The sequence below is a fragment of the Oncorhynchus masou genome, chromosome 6 (assembly GCF_036934945.1).
Source record: "Oncorhynchus masou masou isolate Uvic2021 chromosome 6, UVic_Omas_1.1, whole genome shotgun sequence".
NCBI classification, from domain to species: domain Eukaryota; kingdom Metazoa; phylum Chordata; class Actinopteri; order Salmoniformes; family Salmonidae; genus Oncorhynchus; species Oncorhynchus masou.
In genome coordinates, this window is record NC_088217.1 from 14099502 (window position 1) to 14124476 (window position 24975).

The window sequence follows — 24975 nt, forward strand, 5'->3', positions numbered from 1 at the left end:
GCATACAAGATGCATTCAATGCAATCCATATTCTTCAAAAGATAAAACAGTCAAGTGAATTACCTCTGTAAAGTGGGCATGGCACCATTCCTCCAGCCGTGTGTGAGATGCAATGAAGTCAGCCAGGGATTTGTGCTTCTGCTCATCAAAATATATTTGTGTAAGTTTCTCTGTCTCAACATCAGACAATTTGGTCCCATCCAGACGAATGACAGAATCTGGAGTGGCACAGTTCAGCATGATGAACTTGGCTTCATCCAGGACTCTTCTTTGAGGGTCAGAAATGTCAGATTCATCTTTCATCTTCTCTTTAACCAGAAGGACTACAGAGGAGCATGTGTCTGAGTGGTAGCCAATGAAGACATCAGTTGGAAGATATCTGTTTGTCTTGGATTGCTGGCTTTTCAAAGAGACAAACACTTTGACCCATTCCTGAAGTTGTTTGGCAATCTCCTTCCCTTCATTCTTGAGGACAGTGTTGATGTCCAGGTAGTGCTTCTCCAGTCTGTTTATCAAGGGAATCGGGAACTGTGTGTAGACCACCTCCTTCTCTTCAATGACAATAAGCCTGAAATGTTTGTGAACTCTGCACTTCACACGATGGGTTCCCAATCCAAGATCGACATACTTCTGACCCCCAAGTGAAACATAGTATTGGTTGAGAGCGTCATAGAGACTTTCGTACAGATTCTGAAGGTTCAGAAGCACAACAGTCTGGCCAGTTTCCATGCAGATCTTCACTCTGTTGATATTTCTGCAGATCTGTGTGTACTCTTGATCCTTTGGGAAGCTGGAACCAAAGATGATCTCTGGATGGCTCTGGTCTGAGAAGAATGTCTGCTGGAGAATCTGGAGGGCGGCATAGTTTTTGGTGAGGACAAGAAGGTATCGGCACTCCTCGTCTTGGCAAACTGGAATTATGTTTTGTTTCACCAGATCAATAGTGCTGATCCCATCCAAATCAGGTTTATTCGATTTGCCCCACAGCTGTTTGGTGAATATATACACCGCATCCACATCATCCCTTCCACTGAAGTTCCTCAGGACTGCTTCAATGATTTGGTTCACACCAGGGCTCTGCTTAGAGATCTTGGTGATGGCAAACATCATCTTGACCAGACTGTAGTAATCACGTAAGCCGAAAAACCCTTTGCCTTTCTTGCAAGTCTTCATATATGCTTTGGCAAAGGGTTTGAAGAGGTGCTTAACCTTCTCCAGAATCATCTTGTCAGATGAGCATATGCCTTTCGCACTTTCGAATAGCTCATTCTGGTCTGGGTCACCACGGGACACAAAGAGGCCTCTGTTCATCTTAGCAGGGTCCAAGGCCCAATTGGAGATACCAATGAATCCAACCCTCTTATGGGGCAATGGCTCGTCATCAATGCAGCCTTCCTCCAGTAAGGGGTGCAGTGTTTTCAGAGGCATTTTGGGGGAGTCTTCTGCTAATCCGATCTCATCTAGCACAACAACAGAGATGTACTCCTCCAAATTCTTGCTCTCTTGGAAACGGGCACATTGCTTGAATGTGTTGATGATTCCCTCTGGCGTGGAGTGAGGGCTGCACTGGAAGGACACCAGGTGAACCTGTTTCAGCCTTTTGTACAGCTCGGAATGTGCAGCTTGGCCCTGCATGGCATCTGCAACCAGAGTTTTGGACAGAGATTTGGAGCTCCCAGGCTTGCCAACCAAAAACAGGGGGATTCGTAGCTCAATGCAGATCACCATCATGAAGACATTCTCTTTCAAAGCCTTGTTTCTTGCTATTGTCTCTCCCATTGGGACCCCACTTAGGAGAAGATCCTGCATGAGTGAGATTTCCTGCTTCATTTTTTGGGGGAGGACACGGGGAAAGAATTTGCAGATTTCTTTCTGGTACTCACCTTTTGTCTCTAAACAGGCTTGATAACACACACCAACAGCCATCAACAGCGACCAATCAACTGGATCACTAGCAGGTGGGGGTACCTGTCCACACCTGTTCCTCTCCCCCCGGGATTGTTTCTGGAAGAGCGCCCTTAACTCTTCAGAAAACATTGAGTGGTTCTTGTAGAACCACACAAAAACTTGCATGCAGCGCTCCACATCCCTGAGACTGACAAAGCTGCATTCGTCTTTCCTCTGTCGCATAAATCTCTGCGATGACGACAGTACATCAGTGATCAACTTGATGGATACTCGTTTGATTGAATTTTTTCCCACAACTCTCTGCACAATCTGCTGGATGTACATTTTCTCTGTGTGGTCATTGAGTTGTCCAAAGTCCCACACCAGAGGAATCATGCTCGGGGGCAGAACTTGGACCCTATACACCAGCTGCCGAAGAGGGATTGATCCAAGTCTTTCCTCAGTCTCATCAGCTCGAACCCTGTAACCCAAACCAGCTTTCTCCAGCCTCTTGATCATCTCATCTGTGTGTTTCCTGTAAGGGTTGCATGCAGCAATGATCTGCAGTCCAGTTTGGTAGCCAAGTTGTTGTCCTTGCACAGTGTTGTCACACAGGATCTCCTTAATGCTGCTTATAGCTTCCGTGGTATTAGCTTCATCAAGGAAAAGAACAGAACCAAAACCATGTTTCTCCTTATTGGCAACCGCAACAGCCTCTGCCTCGTGCACTTTGGTGTAGATCATGTCAGATGTAGTTCCTCCGTGAACTTTGACCAGTTTCATGTTCTCGGTGGGCGCTCCACTCCTTCTCAACTCACACAGGAACTTGATGAGTCGTGTCTTCCCACAACCAGTCTCCCCCATTATGATGACTGGAATGCCACATCTGAACCTCATATGAATTGCCATCATCTTCAGTATGTTGTCGGTGGTGAGTTCATATGTTTCATCAGGGTCTGTTGGCCACTTGATCCCCAGCACGCTACATAGACGCACAATCTTATCTGCCCGAGAAAGTTGGTCAAAGTCAATGTTAAATGGAACTCTTTGACGTCTGAGGCCATTGTACAGATCTTTGGTCATAATGTTTCTCTTGATCACCACATTTGTTGATGGATTAATGGCATCAACCCCATTCTTCTTGTTCTCCCGTAGGTGAAATCCAATGAAGGTCATGGATGCATGGTCATCATTGAAGAAGATATATGGATGCGGTTCTGATTCCCATCTCTTTCGAATGAGGAACGGGGCTAGATCCCTTTCGTTGAGTCCATTGAGGTCCATCTGCTGCCTCCCATGGCTCTGGTCAGTGATGCAGAGAGATGGAGTGGCAAAGTCCTTGGCCATCAAGATCATGAAGTCAACCACAAAGTTTCTGAATCCCCTAAGAGTGTCTCCAATGAACTGAAAGTTGCAGAAGGCCGATGTCTCACAGTCCAGCAACTGAAGATTGAGGAACCAGGCAAAGTTCCTCAGCTCTGCCCAGGACGGATCACTTATGCCACAGTAGATGAAGAGCATTTGAAGGCACTCTGCATGAGTTCCTTCAACTCTTTGGTAGGTGAAGCTGTCAAGATTCTCACCCCTATGGAACCGTGTTAAATACTGGTATGGTCTTTGAAAGGCCTCACTCCTAAAACACTGGTCATCCATGAGTGGGTCTTCACTTTTCAGCTCAGGATCATCTCTATTTCTCATTTCCAACCACATAACCTCTTTTGGGGGACGGCAGAAGACCTTTGGAAAGACCTCAAAGAGAGGAACGTGTCCCATCGGATCCTAGACAGACAAATACATGCCATATTAAGTATTTTGACAAACCCTACCTACACAACACAAATGGGACGTCTAACACAAAAAGTATATAATAACCAGTTTTACGATATACTACAATTGCTGTGTGAAAACCATGTTAATGCTAGCCGTAGGTGACCGTATCTAAGTAAACAAAGCCAAATATTGGGTTGTAGACTCCACCCCATAGGGATGACATTCAAGGTAAAGAAAAGATTACGTGATTTCGTAATTTGGGTGATGTATCCCCTTCAATATCGAGTTATAATTGAACGTTAACACGCCACTGGTGGTTTGGTAGGGACATTTAACTGTATACATACAACCGTTTCACATGACAAAATACAAATAGATTGTCACTTACAGGTCTTGAGGCAGATCTGGGCAGTTCATGTGTGGATTGTAGTGTCTCGATGACATACAAGTCCTTGCTGCTGCATTTCCACATTAGCCCATCCGAATCGGCCAGGTAACGCAGGAAGAACAGTTTGAACAGAAATTCATGCAGTCCTTTCTGTACCTGAATAACATAAATAGCAAGCATATAAAGCACTTGAAACAGAAAATATATAAACATTTTCAATATCTTAACAATACCAAGTATCCTTACTGAGGATGTGACATCAAAATGAAAGACTTTGTGTTCCTTCTTCTCTGGTGTGTCAAACAAGGACCGAAGAATGATATGCTCATCAACCTTGGGCTCAATTAAGCGAATGCATTTGTGGAATGTGGTTCCTATTCTCATGGTTCCCTCCAGTTTATCATACAACCTTTGTATGTACAGAGATTTTCCTGCGGATAAATAAAACATTTGATTCAGCTCTTCAAAGATTTAGGTCAAATATACGGTCATTGAATAATTTCTGTTTGAAAACTCATAGTAGTATTGTAAGTATGAATGCATTATTGTTCATGAAATTCAACACCTGAAAATATCAAATAATTTTCGGATTTAAAAAACTCACTTAACCTCTTACATCTATGGGGGCGCTATTTCATTTTTGGATGAAAAACGTTCCCGTTTTAAACAAGATATTTTGTCACAAAAAGATGCTCGACTATGCATATAATTGATAGCTTTCGAAAGAAAACACTCTGACGTGTCCAGAAATACCAAGATATTCTCTGTGCGTGCCCTAGAACGTGAGCTTCAGGCAAAACCAAGATGAGATGGCATCCAGGAAATGACAAGGATTTTTGAGGCTCTGTTTTCCATTGTCTCCTTATATGGCTGTGAATGCGAGAGGAATGAGCCTGCCCTTTCTGTCGTTTCCCCAAGGTGTCTGCAGCATTGTGACGTATTTGTAGGCAGATCATTGGAAGATTGACCATAAGAGACCACATTTACCAGGTGTCCGCCCGGTGTCCTGCGCCGAAATTGGTGCGCAAAAGTCACCTGCCAGTATTTTTCCATGCGATACAGAGAGGAAAGCAAGCTTCCACGAACTGCATATCAATGAAGAGATATGTGAAAAAACACCTTGAGGATTGATTCCAAACAACGTTTGCCATGTTTCAGTCGATATTATGTAGTTAATCCGGAAAAAGTTTTACGTTGTAGGTGACTGAATTTTCGGTTAGTTTCGGTAGCCAGACGCAATGTAGAAAACGGAACGATTTCTCCTACACACAGACGCTTTCAGGAAAAACTGCGCATTTGGTATGTAACTGAGAGTCTCCTCATTGAAAACATCAGAAGCTCTTCAAAGGTAAATGATTTTATTTATTTGGTTATCTGGTTTTTGTGAAAATGTTGCGTGCTAAATGCTACTCAAAATGCTATGCTAGCTTTGCATACTCTTACACAAATTAGTCCATTTCTATGGTTCAAAAGCATATTTTGAAAATCTGAGATGACAGTGTTGTTAAGAAAAGGCTAAGCTTGAGAGCAGACGCATTATTTTCATTTTATTTGCGATTTTCAGAAATCGTTAACGTTGCGTTATGCTAATGAGCCTGAGGCTTTAGTCACAAACCCGGATCCGGGATGGGGAGTTTCAAGAAGTTAAATTATATAATTTTTTTACCAAGATTACAATGGAAAACCAATATCAGACACCATAGGATCATGTAAAGTGACAAAACTCAATAAACTCACCAACTCCAGCCCTCTTGGAAGACACAATCCCAACAAAGTGTCTACCTTTGAACACAGATGCAGCACTGGCCTGGTGTGAGGGGACAGTGTAGTGCCGGGACAGGTATTTCTGTATCCGTCCAGGAGACTCCTGAGGGACAATGTCCCGTTTGAAGTGACTGAAGGCAGAGGGAATGTAGTTGTGCTCTCTTTCTGCGCTGCAGATGATCACCAGCCTATAGTTGCTCCGAAAGCATGAACTCAGTTTCTGAAAGAACTTCTCCACTGCATAGCTCACCTCATAGCTCAACTGGTCTGCGAAGAGCAAGGCATAGATCTTCTCACCCATGTAGCCCGGTGTGAGACATCGTCTGAAGAAAAGCTCCACTTGCTCATATGACGTGGCAGGGGTACACAGGAGAACTTCATCGTAAGTCGGCAGCTGCTCATCATCACTGGTCATATATAAACAGACGCTTACAGTCAAGATTTTATCTTGTGGGCAGATAATGAGATTAGGTTGCCCAGTGAAGAAGCCTTTCGGGAGCTTTCTACTGACTGTATTCTCACTTGTTTCTAAAAGCTCCTCTTCCTCCTCTTGTTCCTGGTTTTGTTTGTTGGCTAACACCTCTAGCAGACTGCCTAGGCTTCTGATGTCTAAAGAGTACTGGATAATGTTCCTCATGTCTTTCATGTAGGCATCCCAGACCAGATCCAGTTTTCGCAAACCAACAGCCTGGTCTACAACACTCTGTAGAACATCAATGGTACATTTGCTGTCTCCTGCAAAAGAGGAATCTAAGTTTTCCATGTCACTTTGAAGGTTAATAAAAGTCTGACAACTTGTGTCTTCCTCTTGCCCAGCTGTATTCATGGTGTGGTTCTGAAAAGTCATCCATGACTCCCACACTTCTGACACAGAGCAGTCAGGTTTGATGAAAGAGAGCATCATCAAGACGCTTTCCTCCAATTTATTGTTCAGATTATTTTCGGTCAAAACATTACAAAGGTAGACTATCTGCTCTGCTGTGTAATAGTTGAGGTAATAGTGCTGATATCTCTGTTTGTCCATGAATCTATTCCAGTCATCCAAACACATCTCTATCTTCCTGCACAGGTCTGTAAGCTGTTTGACTGCATTGCCCTCCACCATGATCTTTCGTAGGATGTTGCCAAGGTTGAAGTCCATTGTGACACCAGTGTCACTTTCCATATTGCAGTGAATCTTGGCCTCCCAAACCCTAAAAAGTGGGTTCCCAGCAGCATAAAGATCTACAAATGCTACAGCTAGCCTCTGGACACTGTCAAAAACCTGAGAAGATAAGATGGCAATTTGGTGTCTAAACATTCAGTTCAGTTTCTGCACATGAAACGTAAGGTTACTTGCATAACCCAGGTTCTCTGATATTATGAGTGAGATATCTCACATGTGGGGTTTCGCTAGGAACACCTGCTCTCCGAAGAACCTAGTAAAAGCATCTGACAGGTAGAGGTAGAGTGCGAATCAGGTGAGCCCCTCACCTTCCTTAAAAGGAGCCACTCTCCAGTCCTCTGATTATTCTCAAGCATGTGTTTCTTCTTTGCGCTCTTGCAAGCATGGGAATGCGGTGCGATATATCACTCATAATATCAGAGAACCAGGGTTACGCGAGTAACCTTAAGTTCTCTTTCAATTATTTGTTTCTATATTTGACATCTGGGGATATAGCCAACTCCCATATCGCAAAGACATGCTCTCCGTAGGCCCAACATCAGCAACCCTCAGAGGCCCGAAATCGAGGGAGTACTCACCAAGAAGGTGAGGAAGGGCATCTGTGTATTTGGGTCACATTCCTAATGTGTGATTCGAAATAGAGTTCAGAATCTAAAATAACACCTAGGTTTTTTTACCTGGTGTTTTATATTTATAGCCCGTGAGTTAAAATGTGCAATGTGCAATGTAAAATTTGATGTGCTTTACCGGACCCAAAATAAAACAATGTGGAACGTCACGTGAAATGTATTTTCTCTGAGTTATATTCACCAAGGGTGACAAAATACACTTGACCGGTTAAATAGGTCCTAAACCAATTTAGAACTGGACCGGAGAGGCCACCCCACCTCTCCTGTCTGTCCAGAAGGACATCATGGTCAACAGTGTCGAATGCAGCACTTAAATCCAAGGACAGAGAGCTGTTTGGCATCTGTGTTGGCTCTAAGATCATTTACCACATTAATTAAGGCTGTCTCTGTGCTGTGGTGGGCCCGAAAACCAGATTGGAATTTTTCAAAAAGACAGTTGGCACTTTTAAAATCATTTAGCTGTTTTGAAAACCAATTTCTCCAGAAGTTTGCCTAAGAATGGAAGGTTGGAAATTGGCCAAAATTTTCCAAGAGCAGAAGAATCTAGATAACTTTTCTTCAGAAGGGGTTTCACCATAGCAGCTTTTAGTACAGTGAGGAAAGTGACTGTGAACAGGGAGTGATTAACAATAGCTTGCACTTCTTCAGATAGGCAACTAAAAACAGTTTTGAAGAAGGTGGTGGGGATAGGATTGAGAAGGCAGGTACTTAAGTTGTGATATCACTTTCCTCACTTTCCTGAGCATGTCTGTGTCAACCAGGGAAAATAAATCCATAGTGCCTTTGCGTGGTAGACTAGGGCACATATCATCAAACTTCTCATCAGGTCTTGCTTGACTGATACCCAGCCTAATGTTTGTTATCTTATCTCCGAAATAACCGGGGGTAATATTTATCGGGAAGAGCACTCTCAAATCATTCTGAAGTTAGAAACATTTTCCCGTCTGGCCTTTCTAATTGCGTTGTTATATATGCCAAATTGCTCTCTCAGAATATCATAATGGACCTGCAATTTCTCTTTAATGTATTTGTTTCCTCACTCATCCAAGGGGCTCTCCATTTGGATGTGGCCTTTTTCAACTTTACTGGAGCAATGGTTGCCCTTAATTTGCTATTAAAGTTATCAACTAAATCATCACAAGAGGAGGCAGAATAGGTGTTGGAGTACTGTTCATACACTCAATAAAATCTGTAGCAACTTCTGAGATAGTGTTTTTTAACAATGCGTTCAGTATTACTCTGTGCTATGGGCAACAAGGTAGTAAAAAATACACAGTGGCGATCAGATAAAGCAACATCAACAACAGAGGATATGTCAACACAAAGCCACTTGGTAATAACCAGGTCCAGAGTATGGCTGTGGTTATGGGTGGGCCCAGTAACATGTTGGATAAGTCCATTAAGCTCAAAAGATTCAGAAATTCAATGGCCTTGAAGTCAAGTCTGTTTGTCAACATGAATATTAAAATCACCCAACACAATGATTGTATCATAGTTCTCAAGGAAAATAGACAATAGTTCAGGGAAATCATTAAAGAAAGTGGGGCAGTGCTTTATTGGCCTATAAAGGGTTATTGCCAGCACTGGTGGCTGACATATAAACAATAGAGCATGATGCTCAAAAGACCCAGAGTCGCCAAATCATGTGTCCTTACAGCTGAGAGCATTAGTAACAATAGAGACTGTCCCTCCACCCTTGCCTCTCATCAGGCTAGCTAAGTTAGCCTCGCAACATGGGCTAACCGAGTCTCAATAGCTAGCCATGAAGCTATCTACCAACATAGATTGAGAAGTAGAAAGGAAATTTCTAAACAAAACAAAACATCTTTCAGGTCAGTAGTCAACCTCTCGACAGAGTCTGAAGACCTATGCTCGATATCATTCACAGTTCACTTGTGAGCAGTTCAGCAGCAAAACAGGGATCCAGTCAATCTGAGGAGAGCTAGAGAGTAATTATCTTCATGAGGAAGAGTAACCAGAGGGCAGGAGGGCTTTTAAGGAAGGTGGGGGACTCACCTCATTCGCCACTACCTGTCTGTCTCCATCAGATGCTTTTGATAGATTATTTCGAGAATAGGTGTTCCTAGTGAATCCCGACATGTGAGATATTGAAGTGAATAATTGAAAGAGAACCATATTTATTGTAACATGTCAATGCATGTCGTAAGGAGCCTGTGGTATCATGATAATCTAACTCATAAACATTTTCAGTAAAATATAATTTCAGTTTTGTGATGGTTCACTTGGTGTCCAATCCCCTTACCTCAGTAAAGTGATCCACCTCACTCTGGCTTTGCTCCCCCTGGAACCTGTAGCTTCAGGGCAGTGTCTAAACTCAGCTAAAGGAGAAAACAATGGACAAGATCCAACATGTCAATCTACCGCTGCAGGTATTCAGGAGAGTGCTTACAGATATTTGTCAATGGCAAATATAAATTGAAGACATTGCATGAGTACACATATAGACATTGACTCCATAATGGCAATATTTAAACAAACAAATGTAAAATAATCATTCAATTGTGTCTAAAAACATTTTAATTATTTAAAAAAAATGATTGAACAGACCTTCTTCTGGTTATGTGCACCAATAACATAGATGCCTCTTGTGTTGATGGACGTGGCCAGAGAAAGTGAAGAGAGTTCCACAGACCCATGGCTGTTCTTCACAGTTTTCAACCAGTCCAAATGGCGTGCAGTATCCCGCTGCAGGGAGGAAACAATAATAGAATCTGGTTTAAAACACGAGTTCAAGTTCCAAACCCAATGGCATGCTAAGATCGCGAAGGATTATATCATTTAGATGTGTATGTATTCAGGCCAGTAAATGCTGCTCTGCAAATCAAACACTTCTGAAAATCCACTCCGCATTTAATCAAATAGTGGCCTTAGTCTTTCTGGTTCGACAAGCTTTTCCCCAAATATTAAATCTAAATATGTCATAATTGTCAGAACATTTTACCAGCTTATTTGGTATGTTGCTGTCACTTCCAAGTGCCTTCCATAGTTTTGTCAAAGCCTCCTTGAAGGCATTAAAGTCAGCATTTTGGGGTAACCCATACAGCATCGAGGAGTAACCAAGAACAGCGTCATGGAAACAGGCTACACGGTCCACATCCAAGTCGTTCTCTCCAGCAGAGATGGAGGCCAGGTCGACAAACACCTTCAGCTCATTGATATCTGCAAGGCAAAACATTAAACATTTATCCCTTTTTCCATGTAAAAACGGTTTGAATTAGTAATGGTAAACAACCTAGGTGGCTACTACTGGTGCTGCTCTTTCTGTCTTGATATGACCTTACCTTCAAGAGCTTCTTTGACCCATTTGACAAAGTTCCCCCAAAGGCCAAGCTCCTGAAGACACAGTCTGCGAGGTTCTGTGATGTCCTCAAGAACCTTTTTAGTCTCCATCAAATTGTCATCAATGTGATTCAGACTCTTCTCCTTAAAGTCTGCATTACTCTGGAAACATTGTAATATATATATATATATATATATATATATATATATATATATATATATATATATATATATATATATATATATATATAAAATATACAGTAGTAGCCTAATGCTGGCAAAGGTGCATTGATTGAACACGTGGACTGTTTGAGAATTTTCCTTACTCACCACATCCAGCAAACTCTGTAGCACTTTGAAGTCCCCTTGAGGACAGATTGTCTCTCTGACATCCATAATGACCTTGGCTGAATCCATTGCTTGATGAAGGTCATGGTACTGTTGGATCTGCTTGATTCGCCTCCTGATCCATCTTCGATCATCAGACAAGTTGATTCTGCACATGATCTCCAGATCATTTTGCATCTCATCGTACTTATCTTTGTAGACTTCAAAGATGCTATCCACATCCTCCAATGATAAAGTGCCAGATTTCAAACTCTCATAGATCCTCTTGTAATTATCATAGCAACCCTGGAATATTTTGCTGTGGATCACATCAAGAGTGTACACCTCAATCTCGTCAGTGTCAATATGTTTGTGGGAAAGTTCTTTGGCTTGATACTCCAAGCACATAGCAAAAATTAAGCTTTCCCTGACAGCGTTTAGTTTAAATGCCATCTGCCTGGTGGCATTACAGAGGTTAAAGTATGTAACCTCCCCAGTTACGTCAGAGGTGTGCCCGTCAAGTCTGTGAACTTCCATGAATTCATCCAGCGTCATCTGATCTATGTTCTTTTGGTTTTTGAGCTCCAGCTCTTTCACATCGACTGTGGATTAATATGACATCAATGAGAACCATGACCAAGACTGTGACATCATGCAGTCATACATTAACAAATATTTGATAAACAGTACCAATAACATAAGCTTTAATGTATACCCTTATCAAATATAATTTAACTCACCTTTCAGATGCTCCTGGAGTCGGAGACAAATTATAACTAGGCCTTCAATCATCTTCTTGTAACTGTTCACATTCTCCATTTCTTCTTCTCTAAATCTCAGTAATCTGTTCATAGTGGTGTCGTCCTTACAACGACCATCTTCACACAGGCCATCTGTAAAAAAATATATATAATAAAAAACAAACAATGAAGACGATACTTTGAGCTCATTGTGGTTCTATTAAAGAGTAACCAGGAGAACCTCCACAGACGTTTTGAGTAATAACCACTTAACCTCAGATCTAAATAAAAGTCCCCTTTTGGCATTGCTAGCAAGCATGCATACTTAGCAATAAACTGTGCATTCGGAAAGTGACGTGCCCACATTTTGTTATGTTACAGCCTTATTCTAAAATGGATGATATCGTTTTTTCCCTCATCAATCTAAACACAATATGCCATATTGACAAAGCAAAAACAGGTTTGTAGACATTTTTGCTAATTTATCAAACAAAAACTGAAATATCACATTTACAAAAGTATTCAGACCCTTTACTCAGTACTGTGTTGAAGCACCTTAGGCAGAGATTACAACCTTGAGTTTTCTTGGGTATGACTCTACAAGCTCAAGTCCGGACTCTGGCCGGGCCACTCAAGGACATTCAGAGACCTGTCCCAAAGCCACTCCTGCATTATCTTGGATGTGTGCTTAGGGTCGTTGTCCTATTGGAAGGTGAACCTTCACCCAAGTCTGAGGTCCTGTGTGCTCTGGAGCAGGTTTTCATCAAGGATCTCTCTTTACTTTGCTCCGTTCATCTTTCCCACGATCCTGAGTAGTCTCCCAGTCCCTGCCGCTGAAAAACATCCTTGCAGAATGATTCTGCCACCACCATGCTTCACCGTAGGGATGGTGCCAGGTTTCCTCCAGACATGACGCTTGGCATTCAGGCCAAAAGAGTTCAATCTTGGTTTCATTAGACAAGAGAATCTTGTTTCTCATGGTCACAGAGTCCTTTAGATGCCTTTCGGCAAACTCCAAGTGGGCTGTCATGTGCCTTTTACTGACGGGTGGCTTCCATCTAGCCACTCTACCAGCACTCCACCTGATTGGTGGAGTGCTGCAGATATGGTCGTCCTTCTGGAAGTTTCTCCCATCTCCACACAGCAACTCTGGAGCTCTGTCAGAGTGACCATTGGGTTCTTGATCACCTCCCTGACCAATGCCCTTCTCCCCGATTGCTCAGTTTGGCCAGGCAGCCAGCTCTAGGAAGTCTTGGTGGTTCCAAACTTCTTCCATTTAAGAATACAATCCTGTCTCGGACCTCTACGGACAATTCCTTCAACCTCATGGCTTGGTTTTTGCTGTGACATGCACTGTCAACTGTGGGGTCTTATATAGACAGGTGCCTTTCCAAATCATGTTCAATCAATTGAATTTACCACAGGTTGACTCCAATCAAGTTGTAGAAACATCTCAAAGATGATCAATGGAAACAGGATGCTAAATTTTGAGTCTCATAGCCAAGGGTCTGAATACTTATGTAAATAAGGTATTTCTGTTTTTATTTTTAATACATTTGCAAAATTTCTGTTTTTACCTTGTCATTATGGTATTTTAATGAGGTGGAACAAAAATGTGTAATCCATTTTATAATAGGGCTGTCACGTAACAAAATGTGGAAAAAGTAAAGGGGTCTGAATACTTTCCGGATGCACTGTTTATACAAGAGTTGCTGGAAAGTCATTTGGGGGACTTATTTTGATGTAAGGTGAAGTGATGAAGACCTGAAACCAAACCAAGACTAAAATCTAAAAAAGTCAGTTTTATAATACTATGAATATTTTTCCTATAATTTGGGCCTTCAACAGAACCAACCTGCCAATGACACAGTAGATTAACTCTTTATTGGATGTCATTAAACTATCGAGAGGTTTTCCTGTCTACTACAGTAGGATTAAAGCAATATTTATACTTAAATGTTTTAATTTGGTATATTCTTCTGACAATCACCTATCTTCAAAAGCTCAATGAATGTTGTTCTCCTTGAGAGGACTTTACTGAGAGTCTTCATCTGGATGTTGCCGTTGATGACTTTATCTGAGACAGAACTGAACGCAGAGCTTGCCACAACCATCCGCTCTTTAGCATCGTCTGACAAATGGTCAATCATTTTCAGATTTTCACCTGTAATACAAAACATAGTTAGTATGTTTAAGTGGACATTTGGAAAATGCACTCAAAATGTAAATACACTACATGACCAAAAGTATGTGGACACCTGCTCATCGAACATCTCATTCCAAAATCATGGGCATTAATATGGAATTGGTCCCCCCTTTGCTGTCAGGCACTGATGTTGGGCTAATAAGCCTGGGTCACAGTCAGCATTCCAATTCATCCCAAAGATGTCCGATTGGGTTGAGATCAGAGCTCTGTGCAGGCCAGTCAAGTTCTTCCACACTGATCTCGACAAAACATTTCTGTATGGACCTCGCTTTGTGCACGGGGGCATTGTCATGCTGAAACAGGAAAGGGACTCCCCCAAACTGTTGTCACAAAGTTGGAAGCACAGAATCATCTAGAATGTCATTGTATGCTGTAGTGTTAAGATTTTCCTTCAATGGAACTAATAGGCCTAGCCCGAACCATGAAAAACAGCCCCAAACCATTACTCATCCTCTACCAAAATTTACCGATGGCACTATACGTTGGGGCAGGTAGCATTCTCCTGGCATCTGCCAAACCCAGATTTGTCCGTCGGACTGCCAGATGGTGAAGCGTGATTCATCACTACAGAGAACGTGTTTCCACTTCTGGAAACACGCTCTTCCAATGGCGGCGCTCTTAGGCGTTTGCTCGGCCATGAAAACCCATTGCATGAAGCTCCCGATGAACAGTTCTTGTGCTGACGTTGCTTCCAGAGGCAGTTTGGGACTCAGTAGTGAGTGTTGCAACCAAGGACAGACCATTTTTACGAGCTACAGTACTCAGCGGTCCTGTTCTATGAGCTTGTGTGGCCTACCACTTTGCGGCTGAGCCGTTGTTGCTCCTAGACATTTCCACTTCACAATAACAACACTTACAGTTGACCGGGGCAGCTCCAGCAGGGCAGAAATGTGACGAACTGACTTGTTGGAAAGGTGGCCTCCTATGATGGTGCCACGTTGTAAGTCACTGAGCTCTTCAGTAAGGCCATTCTACTGACAATGTTTGTCTATGGAGATTGCATGGCTGTGTGCTCCATTTTATACATCTGCCAGCAACAGGTGTGGCTGAAATAGCCGAATCCACTCATTTGAAGGGGTGTCCAAATACTTTTGTATAAACTGTATAGTGTAGCTCTTAAGGAACATTTGGAAGTGACCGTTTTACATTTAATAGCCATTGTATATCAATTTTTCCATATACAACTGTGTTGAACATTCCCACCCAATGTTAGTCTTGATTGTATGTGGAAGTGGTGTGGAAATGGTTAGAGCAGTAGAATTTCTTGAGAAAATTCACCTTGGACTTGAAAGACACTTTTGGCCATGGACCAGTTGAGAAGATGGTCCACTACACAGTCCTCCCCTTCCAGGTATTCTCCATCGCCAGTCTTGGGCCAGGACTTCATCACAATAGTAGATATTAGCCTCTCAAACTTGCTAAAGTCAAGTTTTTTCAACCGTTCAAAGAGAGCCTCCTGAGAGATCCCCTGATCATGTCAAATGAAAATTGGAGATTAAAAAAAAGCATTTGTTTGATCATTACTTCCCGACAAACTCAATGCACAGCCTAATGATTAAGTAGCCTAGGGATTAAAAGGTCACTGGTTAAAATCCCTCAACTGACTAGGTAAAAAAAAACATGACCTTGAGCAAGGCACTTAACCCTAATTGCTCATGTAAATCGAACGCCTGCTAAATGACGTAAATGTACATTTCCAGATTGAAAGTGAAACTTCATTTCTACAAGAGCTTTTCTCTACACCCACAATAACATCTGCTAAACATGTGTGTGACCAATAAAATTTGATTTGAAAGTTTTCAAAATAATTATGTTATTCATCTTGCCTGACAAATGACTGTGACTGCTTCCAAAGCGCATTTCTCCAATGAGTTCTCCAAGAATGGCAGCGTCCTGCTCACTTCCTCAATCTTATTGATATATATTTCAATTTGATGCATGGATGTTTCCTGATGGCCATACAAAATATTAATGAATTATGTACATACGTATCCTTTTCATTGATGAACCTGTAGATGTACCCCTCTCACCTGTTTGAGTTTTCCTTCAAAATCATTCAAGAATGTTTTTCTCCAATATTGGGTGAATTCTTCTGAACCAATTTTAAGTGAGATCAGCTTGTTCCAGACCTACAGGAAAATGTTTTCACTACACTTCAGTTTTCCTTTTATCAAACACTACAATTCCAATTCCAACTGTTCTGCAATAATAATAATACAAATATAATATTTATTTGTATCAATTATTTAATTTGGTAAAACAAAAACTCTTACCTTAGTCTCATACATGTATGCAAAATCAATGTTATTGAGATCTTTAACCAATTTGTTCTTGAATGTGATTCGCAGCCATTCCTTTATGATGGCCATGGTCTCCTTTAACTCCTCTTTGCGCGTGTTTTCCAAAAGGATATTTGTCACTTCCTTTGTCTACAAGAATAGTAATTCATAACAAAAATATTCAGACTCATCAAATCACTCATTATATTACAATTCAGTTCAGCCTGGCTTAACATTAAATCGGTTTTGTTAAGCGAAGCCAGACTGTATTGAAAATAAATTCAGACCATTTTGCTTTAGGAACCACAATGTTGACTTTTCCTTCTAAAAAACCTATATAATTCAAGTTATGTACAGTATAGGGTTTTAGAGACATACAACTTCTACTCGAAAAATGGCTTTGAGATTCAAATAGGTACATTACAATATTAAATGCTTATTATCATTTCAAGCAAGGCCATCTTGTTTACCATTTATTGCACGATATTGAATTATATATATTTTTATATGTGCAGCACATTTTGAGATTTACATCCGTTTGTAACACTGTATGTCCACCTGGAGTAGATCTTCATTATTCATCTGCCTACTCTTTTCTTGATTGAGTTATGAGATTATTAAAACGGAAACACAGAGCAAATGCACGGTAAAAGCAAAGGCAAAGATTGAATTCATGGTTGTGTTTGGATATACCTGGAGATGGAAGGCCGTTTCTGCAATCAGACTGACAAGATCCAGGCAAACCAAATGAATCTCATGGTTCAAATTACTTTTCATATTCTTACAAATGGTCTCCAGAAGGCTCACAGCTGCTTTAAGGCAAAAGTCTCCATATCTGTCGTCATGGCTGAAAACAACACGCTGGTTAGTGATGGTGAACAAGCATTTAATGTTAACCTTGAAACATGTCATGGTGAGGATGTGCAAGACTAGTCTGTCTAATCCTTCTAGGAAATAACAGACAATTATCACTTCATGTATTTCAATTTGAATTCCTTTGCTACTCAGATGGAATTGAGAACAACTCTAAATATTGTGTTTGTTTTGAGACAGGTGTTACCTGTGCTGTTGTTCCTTAACTCTGCTGACGAGCCGTGACAACAAGTCCTTCACAGCCTGTCAGTAAAAAGAATGGCAGATGGTATGACAGAATGGCAGATGGTATGACAGAATGGCAGATGGTATGACAGAATGGCAGATGGTATGACAGAATGGCAGATGGCATGACAGAATGGCAGATGGTATGACAGAATGGCAGATGGTATGACAGAATGGCAGATGGTATGACAGAATGGCGGATGGTATGACAGAATGGCAGATGGTATGACAGAATGGCAGATGGTATGACAGAATGGCGGATGGTATGACAGAATGGCAGATGGCATGACAGAATGGCGGATGGCATGACAGAATGGCGGATGGTATGACAGAATGGCGGATGGTATGACAGAATGGCATGAATCTAAAACTGTTTCAGGATGCTGACCGCTTTTATGCAACAACATTTTTCACAGGAGTACAAATAACAATGTAAACACACACACACACATACACACAAACACACACACACATCTATACAGAGCATTTGGAAAGTATTCAGACCCCTTGACTTTTTACACATTTTGTTACGTTACAGCCTTGTTATGTCCTCACCAATCTACACACAATACCCCATAACGACAAAGCAAAAACCGTATTAGATATTTTTGCTAATTTATGGTAAATAAAATAAATTAAATATCACATTTATATAAGTATTCAGACCCTTTACTCAGAACTTTGCTGAAGCACCTTTGTCAGTGATTACAGCATTGAGTCTTCTTGGGTATGACGCTACAAGCTTGGCACACCTGTATTTGTGGAGTTTCTCCCAGTCTTCTCTGCAGATCCTCATAAGCTCTGTCAGGTTGGATGGGGAGCGTTGCTGCACAGTTATTTTCAGGTCTCTCCAGAGATGTTCGATCGGGTTCAAGTCCGGGCTCTGGCTGGGCCACTCAAGGACATTCAGAGACTTGTCACAAAGCCACTCCTGCGTTGTCTTGGCTGTGTGCTTAGGATCGTTGTCCTGTTGGAAGGTGAACCTTCACCCACGTCTGAGGGCCTGAGCTCTGGAGCAGGTTTTCATCAAGGATCTCTCTGTAATTTGCTCTGCTCTTTCCCTTGAGCTTGACCAGTCTAGAGTTCTGTTAGAGTGACCATCGGGTTCTTGGTCACCTCCCTGACCAAGGCCCTTCTCCCCCGATTGCTCAGTTTGGCCGGGAGGCCAGCTCTAGGAAGAGTCTTGGTGGTTCCAAACGTCTTCCATTTAAGAACTGTGTTCTTGGGGACCTTCAATGCTGCAGACATTTTTTGGTACCCTTCCCTAGATCTGTGCCTCATGGCTTGGTTTTTGCTCTGACATGCACTGTAAACTGTGGGGCCGGACCTTATATAGACAGGTGTGTGCCTTTCCAAATCATGTCCAATCAATTGAATTTACCACAGGTGGACTCCAATCAAGTTGTCCAATCAAGTTGTATAAACATCTCAAGGATGAAAATTGTAAACAGGATGCACCTGAGCTCAACTTTGAGTATCATAGCAGGGTCTGAATACTTATGTAAATATGGTATTTCTGTAAATTTGCAATAAATTTGCAAACATTTCTAAAAATATATTTTCGCTTTGTATTTATGGGGAATTGTGTGTGGATTGCTGAGAAATTGTTTTTATTTAACACTTTTTAGAGTAAGGCTGAAACATAACAAATGTGGAAAAAGTGTACAGTATCAGTCAAAAGTATGGATACACCTACTCATTCAAGAGTTTTTCTTTATTTGTACTATTTTCTACATTATAAAATAATAGTGAATCGATCAAAACTATGAAATAACACATATGGAATCATGTAGTAACCAAAAAAATAATAAAAAAAATATATTATATTTGAGATTCTTCAAAGTAGCCACCCTTTGCCTTGGTGACTGCTTTGCACACGCCTGGCATTCTCTCAACCAGCTTCACCTGGAATGCTTTTTCAGAAGCCTTGAAGGAGATCCCACATATGCTGAGCACTAGTTGTCTGCTTTTCCTTCACTCTGCAGTCCAACTCATCCCAAACAATCTCAATTGGGCTGAAGTCGGGTGATTGTGGAGGCCAGGTCATCTGATGCAGCCCTCCATCACTCTCCTTCTTGGTCAAATAGCCCAAACCAGATGGGATGGAGTATCAGTGCAGAAATCACTGACAGTTTCATCAGCAAAGCACCCCCACTCCATCACACCCTCACCTCCCTGCTTCACGGTGGGAACCACACATGCGGAGATCACCTACTCTGCATCTCACAAAGACACTGCAGTTAAAACAAAAAATCTCAAATTTGGACTCATCAGACCAATGGACAGATTTCTACCGGTCTAATGTCCATTGCTCATGTTTCTTGGCCCAAACAAGTCTCTTCTTCTTATTGCTGTCCTTTAGTAGTGGTTTCTTTGCAGCAATTAGATAATGAAGGCCTGATTCATGCAGTCTCCTCTGAACAGTTGACGTTGAGATGTGTCTGTTACTTGAACTCTGTGAAGCATTTATTTGGGCTGCAATCTGAGGTGCAGTTAATTCCCGATTTCTGAGGTTGGTAACTCTAAATAAGTCTGGGTCTTCCTTTCCTGTGGCGGTCCTCATGAGAGACAGTTTCATCATTTCGCTTGATGGTTTTTGCGACTGAAGAAACTTTCAAAGTTATACAAATTTTCCTTCATGTCTTAAAGTAATGATGGACTGTTGTTTCTCTTTGCTATTTGAGCTGTTATTTCCATAAAATGGACTTGGTCTTTTACCACAAAACCTTGTTACAACACAAATAATTGGCTCAAACGCATTACAAAGGAAAGAAAATCCACAAATCAACTTTTAGCAAGGCACACCTGTTAATTAAAATTATTTCCAGGTGACTACCTTATGAAGCTGGTTGAGAATGCCAATAGTGTTCAAAGCTGTCATCAGGACAAAGGGTGGCTACTTTGAAGAATCTTAAATATAAAATAGATTTTGATTACGTTTAACATTTTTTGGGTTAGTGCATGTTTCCATATGTGTTATTTCATAGTTTTGATGTCTTCACTATTATTCTACGATGTAGAAAATAATAAAAATAAAGAAAAACCCTGGAATGAGTAGGCGTGTCCAAACTTTCGACTGGTACTGTATGTTAGTATGTATTTATGTATGTACAGTTGAAGTCGGAAGTTTACATACGCCTTAGCCAAATACATTTAAACTCTATTTTTCACAATTCCTGACATTTAATCAGTGTAAAAATTCCCTGTCTTAGGTAAGTTAGGATCACCACTTTAATTTAAGAATGTGAAATTTCAGAATAATAGTAGAGAGAATGATTTATTTCAGCTTTTATTTCTTTCATCACATTCCCAGTGGGTCAGAAGTTTACATACACTCCATTAGTATTTGGTAGCATTGCCTTTAAATTGTTTCATTTGGGTCAAACGTTTCGGGTAGCCTTCCACAAGCTTCCCACAATAAGTTGGGTGAATTTTGGCCCATTCCTCCTGACAGAGCTGGTGTAACACAGTCAGGTTTGTAGGCCTCCTTGCTCGCACATACTTTTTCAGTTCTGCCCACAAATTGTCTATAGGATTGAGGTCAGGGCTTTGTCACGGACACTCCAATACCTTGACTTTGTTGTCCTTAAGACATTTTGCCACAACTTTGGAAGGATGCTTGGGGTCATTGTCCATTTGAAAGACCCATTTGCTACCAAGCTTTAAATTCCTGCCTAATGTCTTGAGATGTTGCTTAAATACATCCACATAATTTTCCTACCTCATGATGCCATCTATTTTTGTGAAGTGCACCCGTCCCTCCTGTAGCAAAACACCCCCACAACATGATGCTGCCACCCCCCTGCTTCACGATTGGGATGGTGTTCTTCAGCTTGCAAGACTCCCCCTTTTTCCTCCAAACATAACGATGGTCATTATGGCCAAACAGTTATATTTTTGTTTCATCAGACCAGAGGACATTTCTCCAAAAAATACAATCTTTGTCCCCGTGTGCAGTTGCAAACCGTAGTCTGGTATTTTTATTGTGGATATTGTCACGACTTCCACCGAAGTTGTTCCCTCTCCTTGTTTGGGCGGCGTTCGGTGGTCGACGTCACCGGCTTTCTATTCACCACCGATCCATGTTTCATTTTTCCTTTTGTTTTGTCTGTTTACACACCTGGTTCCCATCTCATAATTATGTTCCTTATTTAACCCTCTGGTTTCCTTTTCTGTTTGTATGTGATTGTCTTTCGTGTATTCCGGTGTGTTGTATTTTGAGTCCTGTTTTGTTCCTTGTTTGGAACGGGATTTTGTTACGTTTTGGATTGAGTAAATCAGTGATTGTTACTCTTATCTGTGTCCTGCGCCTGACTCCTTCACTATCTTTAGATAGACTCTGACAGATATAGATACTTTTGTATCTGTTTCCTCCAGCATCTTCACAAGGTTCTTTGTTGTTGTTCTGGGATTGATCTGCACTTTTCGCAACAAAGTACGTTCATCTCTAGGAGACAGAACGCGTCTCCTTCCTGAGCGTTATGACGGCTGCGTGATCCCATGGTGTGTATACTTGCATATTATTGTTTGCACAGATGAACCTGGTACCTTCAGGCATTTGCAAATTGCTCCCAAGGATGAACCAGACTTGTGGAGGTCTACAATTATTTTTCTGAAGTCTTGGCTGATTTCTTTTCATTTTCCCATGATGTCAAGCAAATTGGCACTGCGTTTGAAGGTAGGCCTTGAAATACATCCACATATACACCTCCAATTAACTCAAACTATGTAAATTAGTCTGTCAAAAGCTTCTAAAGCCATGACATAATTTTCCGGAATTTTCCAAGCTGTTTAAAGGCACAGTCAACTTAGTGTATGTAAACTTCTGACCCACTGAAATTGTGATACATTGAATTATAAGTGAAATAATCTGTCTGTAAACAATTGTTGTTAAAATGACTTGTGTCATGCACAAAGTACATGTCCTAACCGACTTGCCAAAACTATAGTTTGTTAACATGACATTTGTGGAGTGGTTGAAAAGCGAGTTTTAATGACTCCAAACTAAGTGTATGTAAACTTCCGACTACGACTGTGTGTATATACACACACACACACACACGCACACGCACACGCAGACACAGTAAGTTCATAATAGCATGTTGTAAGATGTAGGATCTAATAAATCAAATTTCCATTTATAGCATAGCTTTTTAGTGCAGTCACATGAACTCCTACTGTTGAGTAATGACATAAAACTAACGTACAACAAAGAAATACAAAACACTTTTTCACTTTTCAAAAGGGAGGGAGATATGTACCTCATATTTATAGTTCTCCCCGGAAGTCAGACTAAACTGGAGGTGTTGAAGTGTGTCCAAGACATCAAGAGGGATGATTGATGCATAGTTGAACAAGTTATCCAGCCCCAACAGACACATCCAAGAGCGAGTAACGAGACAGTCCATCGCCACAAGGTGCTTGTGTTTTTCCATGATTTGGATGGGATCCCTAATTTTCAAGAAGGCAAAACTCAAGAGATTTAAAACAGCACCATGGACAAAACAAATACAGTGTCATAGGATAAATATTAGAATTGTTGGTTAAGTACACAGAATAATGTAGAACTATAATTAAGATCTGGACTGCAATGTGAAACGTATGATTCTAGATATACTTATAGGATTTGATTTTAATTTCTACTACTAGTACTAGTATTAATTTTTTTCAACCTGTTGTTGTAATTGGTTTAGACTTAACAATTTTATTGTCCATTCATTCCAATTGAATCTTAAGTGAAAGCCTTCCCAATTACCTCAATCCCTGTGTTTCAAACATCGAGTCTGTGTAGCCATCTGATGTTTTGATCCCTTTCAATCCCGCCCAGATATCACATTTTGGATTCATGGTCAGAGGAGCAGCCTCATAAGGTTTGCTGTCCCCTCTAAACAGATGCAGGAGGGGGATAACCAAGATCCACTTTTCAACTCCATGTTTTCTTGCAACGTTGAATAGAGTCTCAATTGCCTCCGAAACTCTGAAGGAGGAAGTAGACAACATCCATCTTCAGTTCAAGATATTGACATTTTGTTCATTATATTAGAAACATTAGGAAGGTCTTTACTTTCGGTGGCTGAGGAAAGAAAATGTTTTCTCACCTGATGTCACCTGGTAGCCCTTGTTTGAAATCTGTCCAGTATGCAAGGAAAACTTCTCTTGGCTTTTTAGGCAGGCAGAGTAACTCACACAGTTTAGAAATATGTCCACTGAAATCTAAACTGTAATTGATGTGGACAACCAGGATAATAACTCCTAATTTTAGAGGATCAGAGAAAAAATCCTCACGCTTCTCATTCCCCTTTTGGTTCCCACCATCTAAAGCTTGCTGCATGAACTCTTTCAAAAGGGTTTTCACCTGAAAAAAGGAATGTACAATAAAGAGTCCTTACATTTACATTCATACGATAACAACTCCCAAGTCATCAACATGTAAATAACAATATGGCTGACAGAATAGCTGAAACAACGGCAAGGTAACACACATTTTAATTTGTGTGTCTTAATAATATGCAGTTAACAATAAATATAAAAGCATTTATGAACACAAGTTATATATCAATTTTGTTCATAAAAGCTACTTAATGACAGTTCCTCAAAATAGGAAAGCAAATCTACCTGTTCTTCTCCATACGGCAGATCCCATTTCTTTGGAGCATCCATATGGAGGAAGGGGGATTTGTAATTGGTGAAGAACTGCTGGAGTTGAGTAAAGAAGTTCCTAATGTTCACGTCACTCCATGTTTGAAGGAGATTAAACATGTTTTCCAGCATCATCTTTCCAGCCAGCTGTCTGCCCATCACTACCTTTTCCTTGTAGTCATTCCACCATGCAAGCTTGTTTATGAAGCGTGATATCCAACTTTGGTCAGGTTCTATGCGTATGATATCATCATATTGGTGCCACTCCCCTATGAGATTTTTTGTTGTTGATCAGTATAGTATTTATGGCTTCAATGTAATTTCATATACATTCCACATAGAAGTGGAAAAGGCACCCTGATTAGCATAGTGTGTGTGTGGTGTCTTGTTAGTTATATAATAGTCGAACATTACCGTCATGTGTCAAAAGATCCTCTTTGACGAACAGGCACCTGTTGACATGTTGCTTTGCATCCTTTAGGTAGATGTGCTCATATTTATACTCATATGAGTTGTCTTTTCTCTTGCAGACAACATACTTGTAAGGTATGGAGACACCAACATTTTTTTTAGGAGTCACCATTCGTCCTTCAACAAGAAATCCATTCTCTCCTAAATTCCTTTAAAGTGGATGATTTAAAATAAGCAACATTTTTGAAATGAAGTTATCGGCTCATAAGAAATTACAATGTTTATTGTCGGACAACTGTTTCACACTATCACTCCAAAAACAAGTCGCAGAAACATATAATACAATGACTTGTTTAGGACGCACCAATCAGA

The 24975-nt window shown here is 40.9% G+C and overlaps 1 protein-coding gene across 1 annotated transcript in view; it reads right to left on the minus strand.

The window, feature by feature from the left end:
* Window positions 1-24975, minus strand: part of LOC135541386 (E3 ubiquitin-protein ligase rnf213-alpha-like) — a 70602-nt gene that overhangs the window by 26361 nt on the left and 19266 nt on the right. Inside the window, 23 exon segments of the mRNA XM_064967592.1 lie at window positions 64-3666; window positions 4046-4201; window positions 4292-4476; window positions 5783-7073; window positions 9867-9906; window positions 9908-9942; window positions 10172-10309; window positions 10566-10783; window positions 10906-11065; window positions 11234-11832; window positions 11971-12123; window positions 13961-14134; window positions 15455-15644; window positions 16003-16125; window positions 16207-16305; window positions 16450-16605; window positions 17149-17302; window positions 17516-17571; window positions 22815-23004; window positions 23309-23530; window positions 23652-23908; window positions 24169-24461; window positions 24607-24812. Coding sequence (XP_064823664.1) covers window positions 64-3666; window positions 4046-4201; window positions 4292-4476; window positions 5783-7073; window positions 9867-9906; window positions 9908-9942; window positions 10172-10309; window positions 10566-10783; window positions 10906-11065; window positions 11234-11832; window positions 11971-12123; window positions 13961-14134; window positions 15455-15644; window positions 16003-16125; window positions 16207-16305; window positions 16450-16605; window positions 17149-17302; window positions 17516-17571; window positions 22815-23004; window positions 23309-23530; window positions 23652-23908; window positions 24169-24461; window positions 24607-24812 — 8698 coding nt within the window.